General features: G+C 52.6%; 1 protein-coding gene across 5 annotated transcripts in view; it reads right to left on the reverse strand.

Annotated features, from left to right (window-relative positions):
- URB1 (URB1 ribosome biogenesis homolog) overlaps nucleotides 1–20,800 on the reverse strand; it is a 69,400-nt gene that overhangs the window by 30,721 nt on the left and 17,879 nt on the right. For all 5 annotated transcript variants that reach the window (XR_011533985.1, XR_011533987.1, XR_011533986.1 and 2 more), the window contains exons 9-22: nucleotides 20,142–20,337; nucleotides 18,890–19,027; nucleotides 16,190–16,363; nucleotides 15,385–15,514; nucleotides 14,610–14,726; nucleotides 13,356–13,468; nucleotides 11,365–11,484; nucleotides 8,980–9,096; nucleotides 8,374–8,512; nucleotides 7,462–7,632; nucleotides 6,256–6,449; nucleotides 4,007–4,225; nucleotides 3,085–3,264; nucleotides 757–1,612 (exon numbers count right to left, since the gene is read on the reverse strand). Coding sequence is in view for 2 of the 5 variants with exons in the window: in XM_070597771.1 (XP_070453872.1) it covers nucleotides 757–1,612; nucleotides 3,085–3,264; nucleotides 4,007–4,225; nucleotides 6,256–6,449; nucleotides 7,462–7,632; nucleotides 8,374–8,512; nucleotides 8,980–9,096; nucleotides 11,365–11,484; nucleotides 13,356–13,468; nucleotides 14,610–14,726; nucleotides 15,385–15,514; nucleotides 16,190–16,363; nucleotides 18,890–19,027; nucleotides 20,142–20,337 (2,864 nt within the window). In the remaining 3 variants the exon portion in view is untranslated. The remainder of the gene's footprint in view (nucleotides 1–756; nucleotides 1,613–3,084; nucleotides 3,265–4,006; nucleotides 4,226–6,255; nucleotides 6,450–7,461; nucleotides 7,633–8,373; nucleotides 8,513–8,979; nucleotides 9,097–11,364; nucleotides 11,485–13,355; nucleotides 13,469–14,609; nucleotides 14,727–15,384; nucleotides 15,515–16,189; nucleotides 16,364–18,889; nucleotides 19,028–20,141; nucleotides 20,338–20,800) is intronic.

Here is a 20,800-nt window from a genome sequence, read left to right on the forward strand (position 1 = left end):
TTCATGCATACAAGGAAGAGGAATTAAAATTAACCTGAGGTGATTGAGAAGTGCCTCAGATCTGAAACCTGATGGGTGGGAAGAGAGAGCTGGGCCCAAGCTGTCTCGACTCAGCATCAACTCACCAACGCTTCCTGATGGCGGGGCAGGTGGGACCGGACAAGGGACAATTATCCCAAATGACCTCCTCTATGTAACAAGGCCCAGGGACCCAGCTACTCCCCCTCACCCACCCCCAGGTTCATGTGGGTAACTTGGCATTGATGGAAGCACGGGGATGACACCTCAAGAGACTGAGGGGCAGGGGCTGGCCCAGCAATGTACTGGCTAAGTTCGCACACTCCACTTTAGTGGCCTGCGGTTCAGTGGTCTGGGCGTGGACCTAGCACTGCTCGTCAAGCCACACTGTGGTGGCATCTCACATAAAATAGAGGAAGACTGGCACAGATGTCAGCTCAGGGACAATATTCCTCAAGCCAAAAGAGGAAGATTGGCAACAGACATTAGTTCATGGCCAATTTTCCTCACCAAAAAAAAAAAGAGAGGGAGAGAGAGAACAAGAGACTGGGGGGAGGGGTGCTGAGTGAGAATTCTCTTTCTCAATCTTCAGAGCTGGGTCAGATGCTGTAGGAGAAACAGAAGCAAACCATACCCCAGAACGTGAAGTTCCAGGGTTTAAAAAGAGACATGTAGTTCTACCTCCTCAGGCCCTCCAACTTAAAATTCCCGGCTGCCCAAAGTCACACTTTCCCCTACCTCCTGCTGGGCGCGTGAAGTGTCCCTGAGTCCTACACTGGAGGTACACGTGGACGAGGGGGAGGAAGTCGTCGAGGCCCTCTCGTAGGCAGTGCCCCGTGCCGGCCTGCCAGCACCACAGCTCAAACCGCAGCAGGTGGGTACAGCTCTGCTCGAGGAGCAGGGCAGCGATGCTGAGGGACGCCTGCGTCCGCCGGGCCAGGCAGTAGTCGAGCAGATGGACCCCGACCACGGGGGCCAGCACAGGCTCTCTCTGCAGAGTGTGGAGGAACACAGCATCCAGCTCGTCTACGGCCAGCGTGGGGAGCAAAGCCCCCAGGCCTTTCACGTACTCGGAGGCCCAGAGGAGCTCGCCGCTCAGCAGCTGATCCTGGCGGCCGCTGGTCAACAGCTGGACCAGGGTGTTGCCGAGAATGTTCAAGCGTCTCTCCTTCCTGGGGGACTTCACGGGTTGGTGGGCCACCAGGTGGGCCTCGGGCAGGGTCAGCAGGGCCAGGATGACCTCTCGGAGCTGGGCATCCTCCATGTATGGATGCAGCCCCTGCAGGGCCTCGAGCTGTGGCAGGGTCTTTGGTGGTGACGTGGCCGGGCCCGCCCTCCTGATTCGCAGCTCTTTCAACACGCTCTGGGTGATGGCCTCTGAGTATCTGGCCAGGAGTCCCAGCTGACCAGTGTTCCGGAGGATCGGGGCGCTCACCATCAGCAGCTGCAGGACCCCGGCACTGAGGTGGCCTGCCAGGAGCTTCACGAGGACGGGGCTGAGGGTGTGCGGAGGAAGGGCCTGCTGCTCCAGGGCCAGGTACCAGCCCTCCAGTGTGGGATGTCTGAGGATGGCCACGAGCACCTCCTCCAGCGTCTAGAAGATAGTGACAATGTACAACCTCACACATGGCCCTGGGCCCGCGGCTGCCCTGTGAGTATTCGCTGTTATGAGTAGGACAGAGAGCACAAAGCAGCTTTCCTAAGCCATCCCATCCTCAGGTTTAAGTTTCAATGCCCATCTCAGAGGTGCCTAGAGCACTCCAACCCAAGCCCAGTCAAACCTGTCACCCAATCGTCGTGCATGTCCTCCCCTGTATGGCCAGGAGGGCTGGACTGTGACTCGGCCAGTGTGCCCCGCTGTCCAGCAGGCAACTGATGAATTCAGACTGACTGACTTTACTGTGCAGCAAACTGCTCTTCAGTCTCTGAATGCAGAGGCCGGGCCAGGCAGAAACGCCACAACGTGATGAAGAGCAATCATGTACTGGTTTCTCCTTAGCAGCCCTGCTCTCCTAAATACACCACACTGAAGAATGTGGGTATCAACTGACAGCTGGGGGGGCAGCGAACAGAGAAAGAAGAAACCCCATGTCTGGGAAGGTGGACTCAGATTAAACTGCTGTGAAAGTCCACAATCCAGAACGGAAGGCATCCCTGACATTACTTTCAGAAGAAGACTGGGCCCCAAGTGACCCCCTGAAAAACCAGCCCTGGCCCCGCCACTGAGTTCAAACCGCTGAGCACAGAGCAGCGGAGCGCCATCGCTGAATTAGAGGAGGAGTGGACTCAGTTGTTCTAAGCAGCCTTGCCGAACACGACTCGTAGCCAACAAAGCTACAGCAGTCCCCGGGGAGAGGAATAAATTTTATTATTTACTCATCAGGGAGAGAAAGAGGGGCCTATCACACTTTCCAACCTGAGCTCTGCCAAACAAAAAGAGCTGGGCACGAGGCCATGTTAGGACCACTGTGCCCGTCGACTGGCCAACAGGGGGTCCTGCAGCAACGGGCAACTCCCAGAGAGACCTCCTGGAGATCACAGGAAGGAGCTGTGTGTCAGACTGCCAAATGAGGAACGTGTTTGCTTCCAGAACCCAGTAAAACAGGTCAAATGGCAAACTGTGAGAAAGACTTGCCCCGCCCCAATTAAACAGGCTGCTTCACAAGACAACGGCAGGAGAGAAGGCCGGCTCTTCCCAGAGCAGTGAACTCGCCGTGTGTATTTACTGTGAAGGGCCTCACCACCACTTTTATTCAACATAGGCTGCGACTATTTAAAAGGAAAATAGTCACTGAGTTCTCAAGAGGCTCCCACCACACAGTGAAGGGAAACTGCTTAGGAGGGCGGGTGTGAGCCGAGAGAACCAGACGGAATTCACCCCCGCTCATCTCTGGGCAGAGGATTGGGGGGGGGGGGTTTACTGTCTCCTCAAGTCTTCTGCATTTCCCCATTCTCCTGCAATGGACACGTATTTGTTTTCAATCGGCAGTGGAGGGACAGTCAGTGTCCGTGACTTTACAGGAAAAGGCCAACAGGAAGGAGACCCACAGAAGAGGGTGGCGGTACCTTGTCATTGGCCAGCTCCAGCGAGGCCACGGACTCCATGTCCAAAAAGAGGTCGGATTCAGCCTGGGCGGCCTCGCACCTCTGCTGGTTCTGGGCGTCCAGCTGCTCACAGTGGACGACCAGGCTCCTGAGGAGATCCAGGAGGAGCTGCAGGCGGGGAGGCCCCGCGCTTCCGCCCAGCTGTGAGGACGAGAGCCACACCTCAGACCAGGGAAGGGCTAAGTCACCGAAACAGTGACTGCCGAGTCCCTCTGACCAAAGGGTGCAATGTTACAGACAGGAATTGCGGAGGGAGGCAGGCTAGAATGGCAACTCCTGTACACGCAGGATTTGTGAAACACCAACACCTTCGCTCATTCTCAGTAAGAGACATGTCCTCCTAAACCCTGATGAAACATACAGGTTTATTTTGACCAAAATAAGGGGAGAAGGCCCACCTCAAAACCTAAACTGAACATCTGTAGACACATCGGGGACAGAAAGCTCGACAATGATCTAGTGAACTAAACTCAGGAGAGAGAGGGGACAGCTGGCTGAGCCGCTGGTCCAGTCGCTGTGGGAAGGCTCCGTGCTCACCAACAGCTGCCCCAGCGACACAGTTTGGCTGCACCAGCCTGTCTGTGGCTGGGAAGGGCTTCGCTGAGCTTGCACCTACGGCCTGGAGAAGATGCGCCAACTGCCTCTGTGTTCTGCTCCAGGGCATTGAGGAGCATGAACAAGCCCCCTAGAGTTACGGGCCTGCCCCGTGGCCCTGGGCGCATCAGTCACCACCCTCTTCATGTGAGGAACAGGTCAACAAGGTGACCCCAGGACTCCAGCAGTACTGTCGCTCAGTTTGGCCCCGACCCGGAGGAGTTCACATCCTCTGGAGGTGGAGCCCGGGAGCACACGTGCCGCGGGGCAGGGTAGGAGCACGGCTCACCTGGCTGAAGCTCTCCACGGTGCTCCTGACGTAGAGCAGCAGCTGTTTGGCGGCCCGCAGGCCCTGGGGCAGTGGGAGGCGTGGGAGGGCGGCCCGCAGCTGCGCCTGGACCCGCTCGTCCAGCAGTGCCCCCTCGCTCTCGTAGGCCGTGCGCAGCAGGGTGGCGAAGGAGGGGGCCGAAGCCTCCCGGGGGGCAGGGCTGCCCGGCGTCTGCAGCGGCTTGGGGAGACAGCAGCAGCGCAGAGAAGAGGAGACACATATGAGCACAGGGGAAGAAATGCCCAGTCCACCGGAACAGGCACAGGTGACACTCATGACCAGGGGACATGTCACAATAATCACGTACTAATACTAAAATCAATGTGGCCACGAGGCACTTTATTTAATTAATGAAGTCCGGATATTATCCGTCACACCTATCTTCCTCGAGTGTGTTAACTCGCAGGCACTTCCGCAGGGAGGTGTCCACACACCATGGAGGAGACACTGCAGTCAGGAGCTGCGTGTGACAGAGACGGGATCCGACTCACAGGAGTCACGGTGATTAACCCCTGGGAACGGGGAAATCACGGCCTGTAAAGAGCCGGCGCTGTAGGCGGCATGCCTCCCCGAAGGCCCTCCCCTGGAGCCTCGGTTGGAACAGTGTCTTGCTCTGAGGAGATGACAATGGACAGAATGAGGATCAATTCCTGCAGTCATTCTGCCTCAGACGGAAGCTGTTCATCTCGCCTGACACAATTCCCAAACTGCCTTGTTTGTTTACCCCACATGGCTTTTATAACTCCAAACACTCCCTTCCTAAGGCCAAAAACACTAGGCTGTGCGCCCAGAAATTCAGTGCGTCTCAAAATGGGGTCCCAGGACCAGCAGCAGCATCCCCAGAAACTTGTCACAAACGCAAATTCCTGGATGCGCACCACGCTGCGGAATCAGACCCTCTGGGGGTGGAGCCCAGAGACCTGTCTGAAGGAGCCTCCAGGGAACTCTGCTGCCCCTCAGGGTGAGAACCACTGCTGCGACCTGGGGAGACCTGAGCGCCAGGAGGCACACACTGAACCGCCCACGGCTCCCCACGAGCTGCTGGGCGGCTATAACCGACTCGGAGCCCCAGCTGACTAAGCGCAGGAAGGCGGCCAGAGCTGTGAAGGGTGTGAACCCTGGAGCCTGATGGCCTGGGCCAAATCTTGACTCCACCACTGACTGATTGGTGGTGGGGGAAGGAAAAAAACCCAACCACTCTGTGCCTCAGTTCCCCCATGCATATAATGAGGATAGCAAGAATCTTAACCTCCTCCCCAGCTGTGAGGATTAAATGGCTTAAAACACACATGGTACACTTCATACGAAGCCCTGACAAACAGACATGCAATCGATCTAAGATCCTGTTACCAATATCATGAGACAAGGAGGGCCTTAGCTGCCTGCTTTTTCACATGCAGCCAAAACTGAACAAATACACAAAAACGCACACCGAAGAGTTAATTCCTTGGGCCACTCAGCATTCGTAAATACTCTGCACTGGAGCCAGAACTGCAGTACCGCATTACAAGAATGTAGTCCCTACCAAAAGAAAATACTTTCTTCCTTTTCTTTTTTTTTTGTGGTGAGGAAGATTAGCCCTGAGCTAACACCTGTGCCAATCTTTCTCCATTTTACGTGGGATGCCACCAGAGCACGGCTTGATATGCGGTGCTAGGTCCACGCCTGGGATCCAAACCTGAAAGCCCCAGGGCCATTGAAGCAGAGCATGCGAACTTAACCACTATGCCATGGGGCTGGCCCCCTTTCTTCCATTTTTTCACTTTCCCAGTCTGAGCAGAATGGAGCCTGCTGAGGGTGTCCGGGGCCAGGTCTGACTGCTGAGCACGAGAAGTCTAGGGGCATGCTAAGGCCCGCAATAGAGGGCTACGAGACAAGTGTGCACAGATCACTCAGTGAGGAAAGGAGAGAAGGCAACCCCCGCCTCAGAGCCGGAACGTGATGTGCCACTTATGCAGCCGGTGGGAAATGAGATTCTGTGGCACCACGAGCCCTCTGTGTCTCAGGCACATCAGCTGAGCAGCAGTGATGGCCCTCAGCCTCCTCTCCTCTGCAGGGAAAATCAGGAGGCTAAGAAACTTCACCCTGTAGGCTGCACGGCTGCAAAGCCACACGGCTGTGGCACAGCCAGCTGGGGACCCTGGAAGAACCCTCCAGGCTTTTCCAGGAAAGGCCTGGCTTCCACGGGAGCAGCGACGGCCGCAGCTCACCAAGGCCTCGCGGGCTGGCTCTGGGATCCAGAGGCTGTAGTATCTGCTGAACCAGGACAGCTGACGGCAGCAAGGCGGGAGTGGAGGCTCTAACTTGTCATAAGCCTGAAGCAGGAGACACAGAGCCAGAGGGTCTCTCTGGGTGTGGAGGAGGTCCGTGAGCACCCCCGTCAGATACGCCACGATGCTTTCTCCTGCAAGGAAACGAGATCAGGGCAGGGAGCGGCGTGCTGTGATCCGTGGATAACGCCAACTCCCACACATATTCAAGACCCAGAAGAACTCATAACCGCTCCCCAGGGGGTCACAAAACCACACTGGAAGGCACATGCTACACTGCAGACTGCACCAGACTCTGTTTTATTTAAGCATACAGTACACAGTCAGACTTCAGATCCGGAGGCCCAGAAGTGGAGACCAGGCACAGAAGAGATGAGGCAGAGCCACTGGGACCAGGACTCGCTTGGTGCTCCCCAACCCGTTTCCTCTGCCTTGGCACGTAAGCCTCCCTTGAGGTTAGGCTGGGACCACATGACTGGTTTAGCCACTTCCAAGCCTGGCCCAAACACCCATGCTTGACTGTCCACTCTCTCTTCCTCTTCCACAGTGACCTGGGAAGCCATACATGGAGATGGCCCAGCTCAGGAAGGGAGCAGCCTGGATCCCTGAGCTACTTCCTGGAGGAGAGCCACCCAGGAGAGCAACCTGACCTGTACTGGACTATGACAAGGCCACGAAAGAGAACTTTGTTCATTAAACCACTGACATGTTGGGGCTTCTTTGCTACTGCAGCAAAGCCTGAGCAGTCCTGACTATTTACACCACTGGGATCTGGGAGCACTTCCTTGGGTCTAAGTTGTCTGGATACCCAGCAAGTAGGAAGAACTCACACCTTAGCACCAAGATATCGACAATAAATGCTGAAGAAAAAACATCGGTGTCACAGCAGCTGTCTGTGCAGCCATGCAAATGCGTTATTTCAGATGCATCCCTCAGATGACCCATCTCCCAACAGCCTCACCAGCCTCCAGATTCCTATGCCCGCAGGCTCAGCTCCACCGGCTATGTGGCCTTCACTTTGTGGGTCTGAACCCTGCTGCTTTGGGTTTTTAGCAATTATTTCCAGAGCCCCTGGAAGCCCGCCTCCTACCCCATGCAGACCAGCCGGCCTGACGCACCCAGAGCATGCTGACAACACACAGGTACCTGCTTCACTTTCTGTCCCAAGAAGCAACTTGTTCCTGGCTTCCAGGGCTGCGGGGACCACAGCACTGAACGGGAATGTGAGCAGGATCATGTCTTCGTTCAGTAAGAATCCGATCTCCTCATCTAAGCCTTCGCTGCCCTCCACCAAGACATCCACCATGTCGAGAACGTCTGAGACAGAAAGGGGGGAATCACGCCAAGCAAGAGCCAGAACCCCTCAGTGAGGAAGGGATAAACAAGAAAATGCTTGCAAAGAGACAAAAAAAAGCTGAACTTCTCTTGGGGGAAAATGCTTAACCGAGTTTGATTCTTCAAAGATGAGGGCATTACCTATAAAATCTTAAGATCTTTGCCAGGCAAAATGCAGGATACCCAGCTCAGGTGACAACAGGTTGAAGTTTTCTCAGGTGACACCGAGAAGTCCAGAAACTAACCTGGATATTCAGGCAAACAACACAAAATCTGAGAAGCCAAACAGTCTAAGCTGAAAGCACAGACGAGGGCCAGAGTCTGGATTCACATTTTGACTTTGGTATGTACTTGCTGTGTGAGGTTGGGCTGATTACAGCACCTTTCTGTGCTCAGGTGCCTTAGTGATGTATGAAGTGAGGATAACAACACACCCTGCTTAGGGTTGCTCATGAGGCTACGAGTTAAGATGTGTAAGGAGCTTAGATCAGCACCCGGCATAAACAATGCACAAAGAAAAACAATGCAGCAAAAAGCTCTGTACACACTTCCCATTACATGAACAAACTCGGCGATTTCATTCCACAGTAAGCCGATCTTTGAGGCAAAGAGATGGACGTCAGCACCCTGCACAAGGCTTTCACGCGAGTCTCCTTGTCTGGCTCTAACGTGCCACCGTGGCTCCATCTTCAGAGCCCTGAGCAGCGCAGGAGGGCCACCTACCATCGATGTGGGAGACAGGGATGCTGACATCATCCGCGTCCTGCTTCGTCACTGTGGCCTGCAGTGTGCTGGCTTCTTGGACAAAGTCAGATGCTTTGTCCGTGTATGAATAGGGATTTGCCACCAACGTCAATAAAACCTGGGCATTGAAGAGTCAAATGGGAAACATTTAGATGGTCACAAACGAAAGGAAAAAATGCCCAAAAATGCCACTGGTGAAATAACGAGAGGAGCTCAAATGGTAACAGGCCTTAATAAGGACAATAGGTTTTCTGCCAAGTTTTTTTGTGTTTTACTTTTGGTTATAGAATTTTTTAAAAAATCTCCTTTTAGTATAAACCATTGCTTTTAATAGCACTCTTAGTATACCACTATTCCCTCATGCAAGAACAAATCCCCAGAGGGAAATTAAATAGCACAGAGTAACATATTCCTATTTTACAGATTTTAAAACTGAGTACGTTCTGATGTCTCAGCAAGAACTAGGAAGTAAGCTGGGGAGAGAGGCCTTTGGTGCTGGTGCATCAAAAATGCCCTGATTACGCCAAGGCCCACTGGGTACAATTATCCTGAACGTGCTCCTTCACACAGGAAATACGTGCTCACGCGTTCCAAAAACTGAATCACGGTTTCTCTCTCCTCCTCCTGGGTGCTGTCCAGGTGCTCCAGCCACAGCTCCAGCTCCCTCCAGGTGTGCTCAAACACGCCCGTGTCCCGCAGGATCTGTCAGGAAGCAGACACCGGCTCGAGAGTCAGGGTGGACCCTGTGCTCTGTGGGAACTGCAGTGGTTTGTGCTCCGGCCCGCCAGAGAGCCACGGAGCACCGGGCAGGTCAAAGTTCCATCCACAGTTTACTCTAAAAGCTACTCCTTCAAAACAACACTCCCATTGTTGAGGGAAACAAGGAAAAGAGACCACACGGGGCTCTGTCGAAGAGAACATAATCCCGTCTTGCCGGCTCTTACTCCTTTTCTTCAACTCCTAAATAATACAGAGTGGGAAACATCCACCTGTGACTCAGGAGGCTGATTTTTCACCTGAGTTTTCACAAAGACCCAGGGAAACAGGCAAGACTCGACCCCTCACAGCTACTCAACACTCCACCTGTATGACATTCTCCAAGATAACGAACCAACCAAGTCCAATCATCCCGGGGTGGCCCTCAAGACTCAGGCTGGGGGCAAGAAGTGCCCTCTGTTTCTAAGAGAACAGAATTTGTTCTGACTTGAGCCTGAGGGGGTGAGAATATGACACCCCAAACTGCCCAATGACAGAGACTCACCGTGGGGTCTGCGCAGCCCCACGGCACGAGCCCTGCAACAGAGGGCACCAAAGGCAAAACCGATCGTGCCCAGGCCACCCATCTGCAGTCGGTGACCATGACATCTGGCTGGGGTCAAGTTCACACCTGCACAACCTGGAAGGAAACAGTAACAAGTGGAGGTCAAGACCCAGACGTTCATGTCCTCCAGGCGGCTCAGGTGAGAAGGTTAAAGGGCAGCAAGATTATCAGCACTTCAATGAAAGGTTGAAACCTTTGCACCCTAAAAACGGTGAATGTGATTTCCATAGCACCCCTCAAGATGCTTGCTGCAGAGCAGAAACAAGGAACTCAATCTCCCACTGCCACGCAAGACCTGACGTAGCCCTGGAAAATGGGCACCAAGTACAAGAACAAAGAGAAGCAGACGGTCAAACTCCTCCTTCCCTTCTGCAGATTTTGATGACACCTGTGCTGTGGGTGATGGTCAAGGTCAAAAGGCTGAAGTGGGCTGGCCCTGTGGTGTAGTGGTTAAGTTTGTGCACTTTGCTTTGGCAGCCTGGGGTTTTGCAGGTTTCGATCCCAGGCACAGACCTACACAGCACTCATCAAGCCATGCTACGGTGGTGCCTCACATACAAAATAAAGGAAGACTGGCACAGATGTTAGCTCAGGGCCACTCTTCCTCAAGCAAAAAGAGGAAGGTTGGCAACCGATGTTAGCTCAGGGCCAATCTTCCTCACCAAAAAAAAAGGGGGGGGGGGGCTGAAGCCCTGGAGAATGCCCAGCGTGGAGCTGGGGAAAAAGACACTGTCTAGTCAACAGTTCCTCAGAGGCCAGAATCTAATATTTACTTAGCCTACAATGTGGGAGGTATGACCTACTACTTTATCACATGTAATCTTCTCCACAATCCTACGGTTTCATCATTCCCATTCTCCATCGGAAAACTGAGTTCAGAGAGGTTAAGTAACTTGTCCAATGCCACCCAGGATGTGGCAGAACCAGGACTCAGATCTAGGAAAAGGACTTCCAAGTGCATGCTTTCCCCTGTACTTCGCCCTGATGCCTCTTGGGAACACAGCCACGCTGAAGACATGACAAACTTAAGCTGCTGTAAAGCCTTTTTTTTTTTTAAAGATTGGCACCTGGGCTAACAACTGTTGCCAATCTCTTTTTTTTTCCTGCTTTATCTCCCCAAACCCCCTCTGCACACAGTTGTATATATCTGAGTTGCACGTCCTTCTAGTTGTGGGATGTGGGATGCTGCCTCAACGTGGCCTGACGAGCAGTGTCATGTCCGGGCCCAGGATCCAAACCCTGGGCCACCACAGCGGAGCGTACAAACTTAACCACTTGGCCATGGAGCCAGCCCCTGTAAAGCCTTTTTTTTTTAAAGATTTTATTTTTCCTTTTCTCCCCAAAGCCCCACAGTACATACTTGCATACATATTTTAGTTGTGGGTCCTTCTAGTTGTGGCATGTGGGACGCTGCCTCACATGGCCTGATGAGTGGTGCCATGTCCGTGCCTAGGATTCAAACTGGTAAAACCCTGAGTCGCCGAAGCGGAGCGCATGAACCTAACCACTCACCACGGGGCCGGCCCCATAAAGCCTTCCTTTTTAAGTTACGATAGTCCTAAAACATCCTTAACTCATCAATTGTTGTGTTTATAGTAGAGACTGTGCAAAACGCTTCTCCAAAGTAGTAACTGGGAGAAGATGCTCACCTTCACGATGAGCAGTTTGGTGGATGACTTGAGCTGTACGTGGCTGCTGGTCACATACATTTTCATCAGTAAGTAAAACACGGATCGTTCTCCTCCGATAATCTCTGCATCTGGTCCTTCCTGGCGTTAGGACAACAGAAGGTGACAAACGTAACAGAGGCCACTGTCTGCCGAGCAACACGGACTGCACGCCCAGTGTGCCGCCCAGCCACTCATCTCACCCCACGTTAACCACCAGGCAAGATGGCTGGGATTCCACGTACGAGGAACCTCTGAAGTTAGGGAACTCACCCAAACCCCCAGACAGCGGCCTAGTGAAAAGAGAGTAACAACAGGAAGCACGGTGGCCCTCCCCAGGTGCTGGCGCCGTCACACTTCTTTCCATACACTGACTCACTCCATCCTCCCAACAATCCGAGGTGGGGCCCACTGTTCCCATGTTACATATGTGGACCCTGAGGCACGAGGAGCTAACTGGCTGTTCAACGGCCAAACTGGGAGCCAAGCCCGGGCCTGGCCGCGGCACTGCCTGTGGTGGTGGGGCAGACTCGTCAAAGGCAGCACCTGCGCGTCTCAGCAGGATGCTGGTGCTAATACAATCGACTCCTGACACACAACTTAGCCTCCTACAAAGGCTTTTAGGCTTTGAACATGCATCTCAGAGAAACACACAGAGCTCGATTCCCAGCCCAAACCCCGCCGAGCCTTTGCCTCACTGGAGTGGCCCTGCAGCCCCCAGCAGTGAGGATGCCCCTCAACACGTGGAGCACTGGTGTCCACAAAGCCCAACAGCGCAGAAGGTGGGGCATGGAATACAAATTAATATTCTAATATGAATCCTTTCAAAGTAGGAGGCCCCTGTTCACGTTCCAATTAAATCATCCAGATCCCCTTGCCCTCTTCAGCTGGGGCGAATAGGCCAACAATGTCCACGGCTCGTCAATTCTCTGAGGTGGGTGAAGTGTGCTCTTGGCAGTGGCGGGGGTGGGGGAGGGTGTAAAGGCTGACCGCAGGGTTCTGGGCCTGAGTCCAATCCTGGATCCTCCACTTACGGTGGGGACCCTGCGGAAGTTCCCTAACCGCTCTGTGCTCCAGTTGCCCTATCTTTAAATGGCACTAAGTGAGCTGACACTCAGAGCACTCGTGTCAGCCCGGCACACACGGGTTCTCAAGAGGAACAACCCTCGACCACGAGGCCGGTGAACCCTAGGGAGAAGGACTTGCGGGAGATACACGGATCCCAGTGCCACAGCATTCTTACACCTTTCTGGAAACACCCCATGTAAATGTGCCAACACACACTTCTATGCTATTGATTCCACGTGGGATCTTAAATAAGATCTTAGTCATTTAAAAAAGTCATCTGAGCTACGAAGAAATACACTAAGACAATGCTAAATTTTGCCTGGTCATGTTCCCCTCTTTGGAAGAAGTGACTCAGCACCCTGTGTTTAAATACACAGATCAGTATCTGTTGCATCTTGACTTCCCTTTATGATTCAACATGATGTCATCCAGGAAATTCTGGAAGATATTATTAAAGACACAGAAAAACAGGCCAGCAATCTTTACTGATTTTCCACCAGCCTCAACCTTCTCCTGGCTTGCTATCTATTCCATCTCTGTCTCTGTCTTCAGCTCTTCTGGGATGAGGATAAAGGAGAAGTAATGTATTTTGTTTATCTTCCAAAAGGTTTTAAAATAGTCAAGATAAAAAATACAAAGAACTCCCAGTACCCAACAATAATACATCTTCAGTAAGGACACATTAAGCACTTTATTTTGCAAAAGCGAAGAGAGTCCCAGGCCTCCTGGGCCGTGAATCAGGACCTGGCCTCTGCTCTGGACGTGTCTTTCTAAAAGGGGCACTGTTAACACCTTCCTTCATGCCCCCAACCCTGGGAGGGTCCGGATCCAGTTCGAAATTCCCAGGCCAAAAAACCAACACAGCCAGCAGGCCAGCTCGCGACAGGAGGCCCTCTGCTTCCTACCTGCGCCTTCAGCCACAGAAACTTGCTGGCGGGCAGCTCCAGGGCCACCTGCAGCATGTGGTGCTGCAGGACAGGAGGCGCCTCCTCTCGGAGGCCCTGCTCGGAGATGATGCCTGTGGGGGGAAAGGAGGAGAATGCGCAAGGAGTCACGCGGAGGAGGGTGCCCGGCAACTGCTGCCCCTGGCCAGATAAGGAACCAGATAAGGAACCCCACATCCACAAATAAAAAGGATCCCGCCCCCAGGTCCCATGTGCACCCTCACTCAGGCTGGATGCACTCCTCTGCCCAGACACACCTCACCTGACACGTCCTTCCCTCCCGAGGTCTATCCAAAGCCTTCAATGAAAAGCCCAGACTCCGCTGGCCCAAAGAAGCCCTTCCCTGCCCCTCAGCCCCCACTGACCTCCTCCTGTGGCTTTAAGCCCCACACCCCAGGCTGCCCTCCAGGCCCGGGCTCTCATGAAGGTTAACCCTGAGGTGGGCCACAGGCCCTGCTCCCCAGGCTGCAAGCATCTAGTAAGCAGACAGGCCACCCAAGCCCGAGACTGGGTCCTCATCGTCTGGCCTGATTTCTGGGTTTCTCCTTTGCTTGGGAAGGATGCAGGACTAAGCAATAAATCGCCATGTTCTAATAAATTTCATATTCTCACAGCAAGGACAACATTTTGCCTTCCAACAATTAAAAAGTTAATTACAGCTTTTGAATAGGATTATTTCAAGAGCTTATATAAATTCCCAGAACGAGATTTCTGCAAGTCTTCTTCCGTAGGCCCAATTACCATGTCAATTTTATTAGACAAATTTTTCCATCGAGGAAACGTGACCAGACAAGCAGAAGGCGACTTTCACGAGAGGCGGTTTGAAGCTGACTCGCTGGGTACAATACGAGTAACTATGTCAGAGGTGCCTCTGTGAACGGGCATCCCTCTCAGGGCTCTCGTTTCTGCACCACGGCTCCTCTGAAAACAGGCCTTAGAGTTCCTGTCACACGATCTGTCAGTCACCTGTGGCAGGCAACTCAGGCTGGCTGGCTCCTCTCTTCTCCTCTCTCATTGCTGCTAAGTGTTCATCTGCCATTTACTTAAGGAAGACCAGCTATTTAAATAGTATTGGTCCAACAACAGTAACCAGGCAGGTGGATCTCGTACACCGGCTCAACTGCCCACCGGCCTTCCCGGGTCTGGTTCATCCGCACTTCCCTCGTCCCCACCAGCAGAAACAGCGGAGGCCGTCTGCAGTCCCCGGACACACACCTTTCAGGAGCTTGCTGAAATCAAAGTTGTACTGCATGACCACGTGCGGGACCACCTTCTGGTAGAGGCATATGACCTGGAGCAGAACAGCTTTCAAGAGAATGGTTTCTGCATCGTCTGAACGGAAACAAAACCGCTTGAGTTAGGAAACACACTTGTTCTTTGTCCTCAATCAGCCACAGATAAGCAGCTGTGCCACCTGCGACCCACTGCTCTCAGCTCAAGCTGAACGCTACAGATGCAGACAGATCCCTGAGGCACTGGACTTCAGGAGCCCAGACGGTAAAAAAGTCCAGGCTCTTCAAACAGCTCGGGTTTAAATCCCCATTTTAGTGCTGTGACCTTGACAGGTTAAAGCCACCGTGTCCCTCTGTGCTTTAGGGTCCTCATCTGAACAAGAGGGACACACAGCAGTGACCACCCTCGTACAGATATAAGACACAAAGACCACCGCCTGGCCAATAACAAGTCTGAGTCAACCTAACTTATACTATGTAGCCACCTCCATCTGCAGAGCTAAAGAGAGGTCCCCCCCCACTGAAGGGCCAGAGCACATGGCCCCCACTGTTCACGTCTTCAGAGAGACACAGAGCTGGCACAGAGCTTGGGCACATTTCTAATAGACGTCAGAATTCGATCTACAATTCCATTCTTCTCCCAAGCAAAAAAGGACACAGGCTTCATTCACAGCCAGAGAGGCTTCAAAGCCCTCTAGACAGGAGCCATCCCCAGGCAGCTCTGTCTGCAAACAGCAGAGGCCCCACGGAACCCTCACCACACTCGGGAGCCACGCAGGCAGCAGGAGTCCTATCGCCCCTTTGCTTTCCTTTCTCGTCGTCCTGTTTTGCGTCTTGTTTTCTAAGTGACTGCCAGACCCACACGATGGTGTTCAGGTCCGGTAAAATCTAAAAGGTAAAACAAAGAAACAAAAACTCAGTCACATGAAAAAGAGAAACAAATGAACTGAACCTAGTAACAAGAAGCAAAAACCAGAGGGGAGGTGCAAACACATGTGAGTGTAGGCGAGTGTGAGCAGGACTGTATAAGAAAGAGCCAGGACAGCAGGATGAGAATCCTTTTGTGACCTCCGTTTTGTGGATCAGTTCCTAGAACTGTACACAAGAAGGATCTGGTTAAAAAATAAGTGCTGCTAATTAAAAGCAGCCCCTTAAGACTCATTCACCTGAGCAGGACACTGGGAACAAAGAAACACGTCTTGAGGACCAGCTGGGGGACCTGGCCCGGCACGACCTTGGCTCTCTCAGGGCAGCTGCCAGTCTGCAGATGACCGCCCTTCCTCGCTCAGAACAAGCCAGAGGGAGGATGGCGGGGAAGGGGCTTCCCAAGGCCACCACTGCGGCCCCAGTCCAGTGTGGGTATGCAGCGGTGGGGGCACAGGAAGGGCACAGCAGCCCCTGATGAGACTTGAGGCCCGAGGAGCACCCCACCCCTTCACTTCACTGAGCACCCAGCCTCTGTGCCCCCAAGACCGCCTTTTCCACCTGGTGTGCTTTCTGTGACAACTGGAAAGAAAGCCCTGGAAACTTCCCGAGAAGGCCAAGCCTGGCTTCCAGGCCTACCTTGCTCAGAGCTTCTCTGAAGAGCCGCACAAACTCTTCCATCATCGCAGCCGTGTACACGCCTGACTCTTGCCACACCTCTTTATTCAGGCAGTAGTCAACGGTTTTTAATGCTCTCTTCAAGATGACGGCCAGAAGGGAGAATGCTGTGTGTCTCACTGATTTGCTGTCCAACTGGGAAGAAAGAGCGAAATCCACGTCTTTAACCTGCACTGGTGGGCACACACCTCCGAAGCTGGGGGCTTGGCTGGCTCTTGCCCCTTCTTGGGTCACTCAGAGGCAAAGCAACTGGCCTCTATGCTGTGAGGTAGCCTGGGGACCCTGCCCTCTTGACCTCCTGCAAATTTGACCTTAGCTGTTGCTGGGAAGGCCGTTACCAGAGGAAGAGTCTGAGAGTTACTTCTGTTCTACCATCTGTCTTTGGCAAGTCCCCCCTGACAGCCACTCAGCTCCTATGAATTATCCGCATCAACAGCAGCCAAAATCTCACCAGAACCCAACCAGCCCCCGAAAAAGCAGCTAACGTCAGGTGGAAAGACGACAAGAAAGAGCATGAGGACTTCAGTGTGAACCACCACCTCTAGGCTCGGTCAGCGAGTGGCCCCCAACCCCAGGCCTCTGACACCCACGTTCTCTACTTGTACTCAGAAGGACAGCCGGGGGGCTCTTCAAAATCCCCACTCGCTGTGGAGACTGAATAAAGCTCAAGAACCTGCGCTACTACCAACAAGAGGGAAAGCCCAAGCCCCGGCTAGTTGTGGCGTGTCCTGGGCCAGCGCAGTGAGGGTACCTCCTGGGCGCTCGGGAGACACCATCTCAGGCCCCAGTCCGAGCAACTCAACCAGCCCCAGGTGACTCCCAAGGACAGCAAAGCCTGGAGCACTGGCTGGGATCCCGTAGACTGACAGTCAGGCACAAACAGAAAGGTTTTCGACAGACTTTTAGCCTAATAACCACGACACCCACTCCCCCAGCGTTCCACTTAGCTGGGGTTTCATTTTACACGTACGTCGTATACTAAAGGAGCACTCTATTAAATATTCTAAAGCAGTAACGACTCCCACCCCACTAATCACTTCAAAGGCAGGGCCTGACAAGTGTCCACATGTACACTGGACGGCAGGGAGCAGAGCTCAACCAACAGCCTGACACGCTGCCTCCACACACCTTATTTCCTGCTTCCGAAATAAGCTCACTCTTTTCTTCCTGATTCTAAAATGTATCCTATGTTAAAATTTTTCAGATAATACTCTAAAGAATAAAAGAAAAATGTTAAAAAAGAAAAAAACCCACAAGCCCATCCCCTAGATATGCCCGAGTCACCAGTCTCCCCGGTATTAACATACTGTCACAGCTTGGAAGGGGCCCACAAGGAGCAGACACGCTGTGACCTCTGCCTCGCTGGCCCTGGCCCTGCACAGGATGGCAGCACGGGCAGGAGGAAAGCCATGCCCCTGCGGGTACAGCCCCTCTCTCCTGAAACAGCACTGTGGGAGGGAGAGAAGACAGCCACTTATATCCCAGACCGCCAGGAGGCAGCTCGAAGGGCAGCGCAAACACAGCCAGCCAGAGGAAACTATCTTCTACCCATGAGAGGCAGCATCTGACATATTCCTTTCAATTCTATCTTCTTGCAGCCCCTTGGGATCAAATATTTTGTGTCTCCCACAAAACAGACGGGCAAGCTAGCTGGGTCCTAATTTGGCTTATGATTTGGCAACCAGAACAAAAGACCTTTCTGCCTAGTCCCACATAGGCCTCCTTCTCTCTGTTCTTCACCCCACCCACCCACTCTCAGCACAACCCTGGATAGATATAAAAAAAAATGCTTCACCCTACTGCATGACCGAAGGAGCTACGCCACCTTACGGAAACTGCCCCATCACGATGGGGTCTGCTCATGCCTGTGCAGACTCTGCTCCTGATGTGTTCACACAATAAGCCAGCCTGCCTGGAAGAAAGGGACTCCGCCTGCCCTGCACCCCTCTGAACATCTGGCCTCTCCTAGGTAGGTCTTGAGGCCACCTGGGTTTAGGAGGGGCTGGCAGGACCCAGGACCCACGTGTGTCAACAACTAAGGTGCCATTCACCCACAGCTACAATGCTGTGGTGAAAGATGCACGAATCCCTCTGAAGGTGGCTTCTGATGGGAGTTGGGTATCTTTATAATAAATAATAATGAGAAATTTAAGTATTGGTTTTTTCCATGACCACGTCCTCCAAAAACGCCTGAAGCAGCTGGTCCTCAAAGTAAACGTTCCCCAGAAATTTCTTAACAGTATTCACTTAAGCCACCAAAGAAAGCATCTGCTCGGCAAATTGCAGCGCCACCCTGCTCAGAAATCCTAAACTACCGAGATTTTAATACAGACATTGGGCTGTAACTGAACACACTTCCCCTCCTCTGATTCTGACACTCTCCCTCCCTCAGGCGGCCGAGAGAGCCGTGGAGGGACCCGGCAGTCCCAGCTCTGGGCTGCAGTAGGGACAACATCGGCCACCCAGTCACCCTCTGGCATAAACGTGCCTCGGGCTCCAGGGTCCCTTCCCAGGTGAGCAGCAACTCGCACTCAGGGAAGGCCTCAGAGGCTTACTGACAAAACACGGTCCAACACATCCAGGCCGGTATTCTCAGAAGAATCCCCAGCACAGCCGGCGGGATTAGCAAGAGAAAGTTCCAGAAGCGGGGTAGCCACTTACATTTAACGCCTGGGTGAACATGATCTTATTGCACACCAGGGGCACGGTGGTCACCATCACCATTGCCAGGAGCCGAGGCAACGGGATGAACTCTCTGGTCTGAAATGCCCGGGAAATGTCAGGCTGGGCCTCATAGATCTAGGAAAAGGAGGAGAGAAAATGAGCCAGTGCAGGAGGTTACATTTCAAACCTGAGGCTAATTGCAGGCACCCCACAGCGAAGCTGTTCCAATGACACAATTATAGGAATAAAGGTCTGAAGCTCGCCACAGGGAACAGGGTCCAGAAGATTAACCCCAAATCCATTTGTTAAAGACAAGTCAGGTCACGAGACTGGCTGTTACTGGGGCACTGACCTTCAACAGAGCTCGGCCTGCAGCCTGGGAGCCTCTTAAAACCTCGGATGGCAAGTCAGTCACTGCCACAACTAACGACAGTATAGCTCACCAGTAACCACACTTGACCGGCACCTGACAAATTACATCATCACCTTAATGCTTCACAACAACCCTTTGGGGTCGGGATATTTTACATTAAAATAAGAAATGTTTATAGATAACAAAATTGGACCTCAATGAGGCTGAGTAACTTCCCTGGGCCACACAGCTATTAAGCAGAGAAGTGAGGACTCATTCCCAGGCGTGCACTGCTCCCTCCCCTTCCCCGGGAGAGCAGCACCAGAGCAGCTCCCAACAGGGGTGCTGGCCACAGGGCTGAGGGGCAAAGTGCATCCTTCTCGTCCCAAACACACGCAGGGACTGCATACATAGGCACCCATGTAAAATGAGAGTATACACGAATAAAAGCTTGTTTTACAGATAATCCATGCCCAGGTCGAGGCACAAGGAAAAAGAAAAAAGACTGGCAACAGATATTAGCTCAGGTGCCAATCTTTCAAAAAAAAAAACTATGCTACAATTCAGACATTTCATTATGCCAGCCTAACTGTGCTGAAACTCACTATGATCTCAATCTAAGCAAAATCTGGATGAAAAAGATGCAATTGGCCCAACAGATTCAAAAGGCATAAACCTCAAAATTCAGCTCAATTAAAAGCAAAATGTCCTAAGAAGATAAGGACACTCGCACTTATATGATCTAAAATACCCCCTGAAGAAGGGCTGAACCAGGTTCTTGATACTGTACAGCTGATCAGAATGTCACTTCCTCCCTCCCCTGCCTGTCAGTCCCCCGACTCCTTACCCGCTGCCTCCCACCCTATCTCAGACTTTGAAATGCCCGTGTGTTTTTACCTTGTTTAGTAGTTTGATGTTATTTGACCAAGTGGACTTCACTCTGGGGAGAAAGGAAAACGTTACTTCCTTGAAATATTTGTTCAGTAGGTCCGGGCACACTTTAAGGATGTTCACCACGAGTTCAGCCACCAGCTCATCGTCTGCCGCAGTTTTCAAACCCAGCAGGAAGTGCAGGAGTGTCAGGTTTCCCCCTCTGTCAAAGAAAGGAGAAGAGTGGTCAGCAGGGAATTTTCACAACACACTGAGAGCTCGGGATACTAACGGCAGCTCTGCAGCATCCTGTCAGTAAACGCAGCTGTGACACGGCCCTGGGCAAGTTCATTTTTGGTGAATTTCCCGCGTGGAATAAAGTGGGATGTTTTCATGGCCTGTGGGGTTCCAGCTCTCCACCAGAGGGCTCAAATTCTCCCCTTACTTCCGAGTGGCTGAAAAAGTTTCTACTTTGCCCTGTGCCCCATCTCTCCTTTCCTCCCTTGAGTTCCACTGGACTTTCCAAGAAGAAGAAGCAACACATTCTCTCTATCCACCCCAGCCACCTACCAGTCTGCCTAGAAGTCAAGGCCAGTGTAAAGAAAGGACAAAATCGGCCGGGAGGAATCCACTTCCCAAATTTCATTTTGAGATTTTACTAAACTCTTCTCTCCAACTACACCCAA

This window comes from Equus przewalskii, chromosome 27 (assembly GCF_037783145.1).
Source record: "Equus przewalskii isolate Varuska chromosome 27, EquPr2, whole genome shotgun sequence".
NCBI classification, from domain to species: Eukaryota; Metazoa; Chordata; class Mammalia; order Perissodactyla; family Equidae; genus Equus; species Equus przewalskii.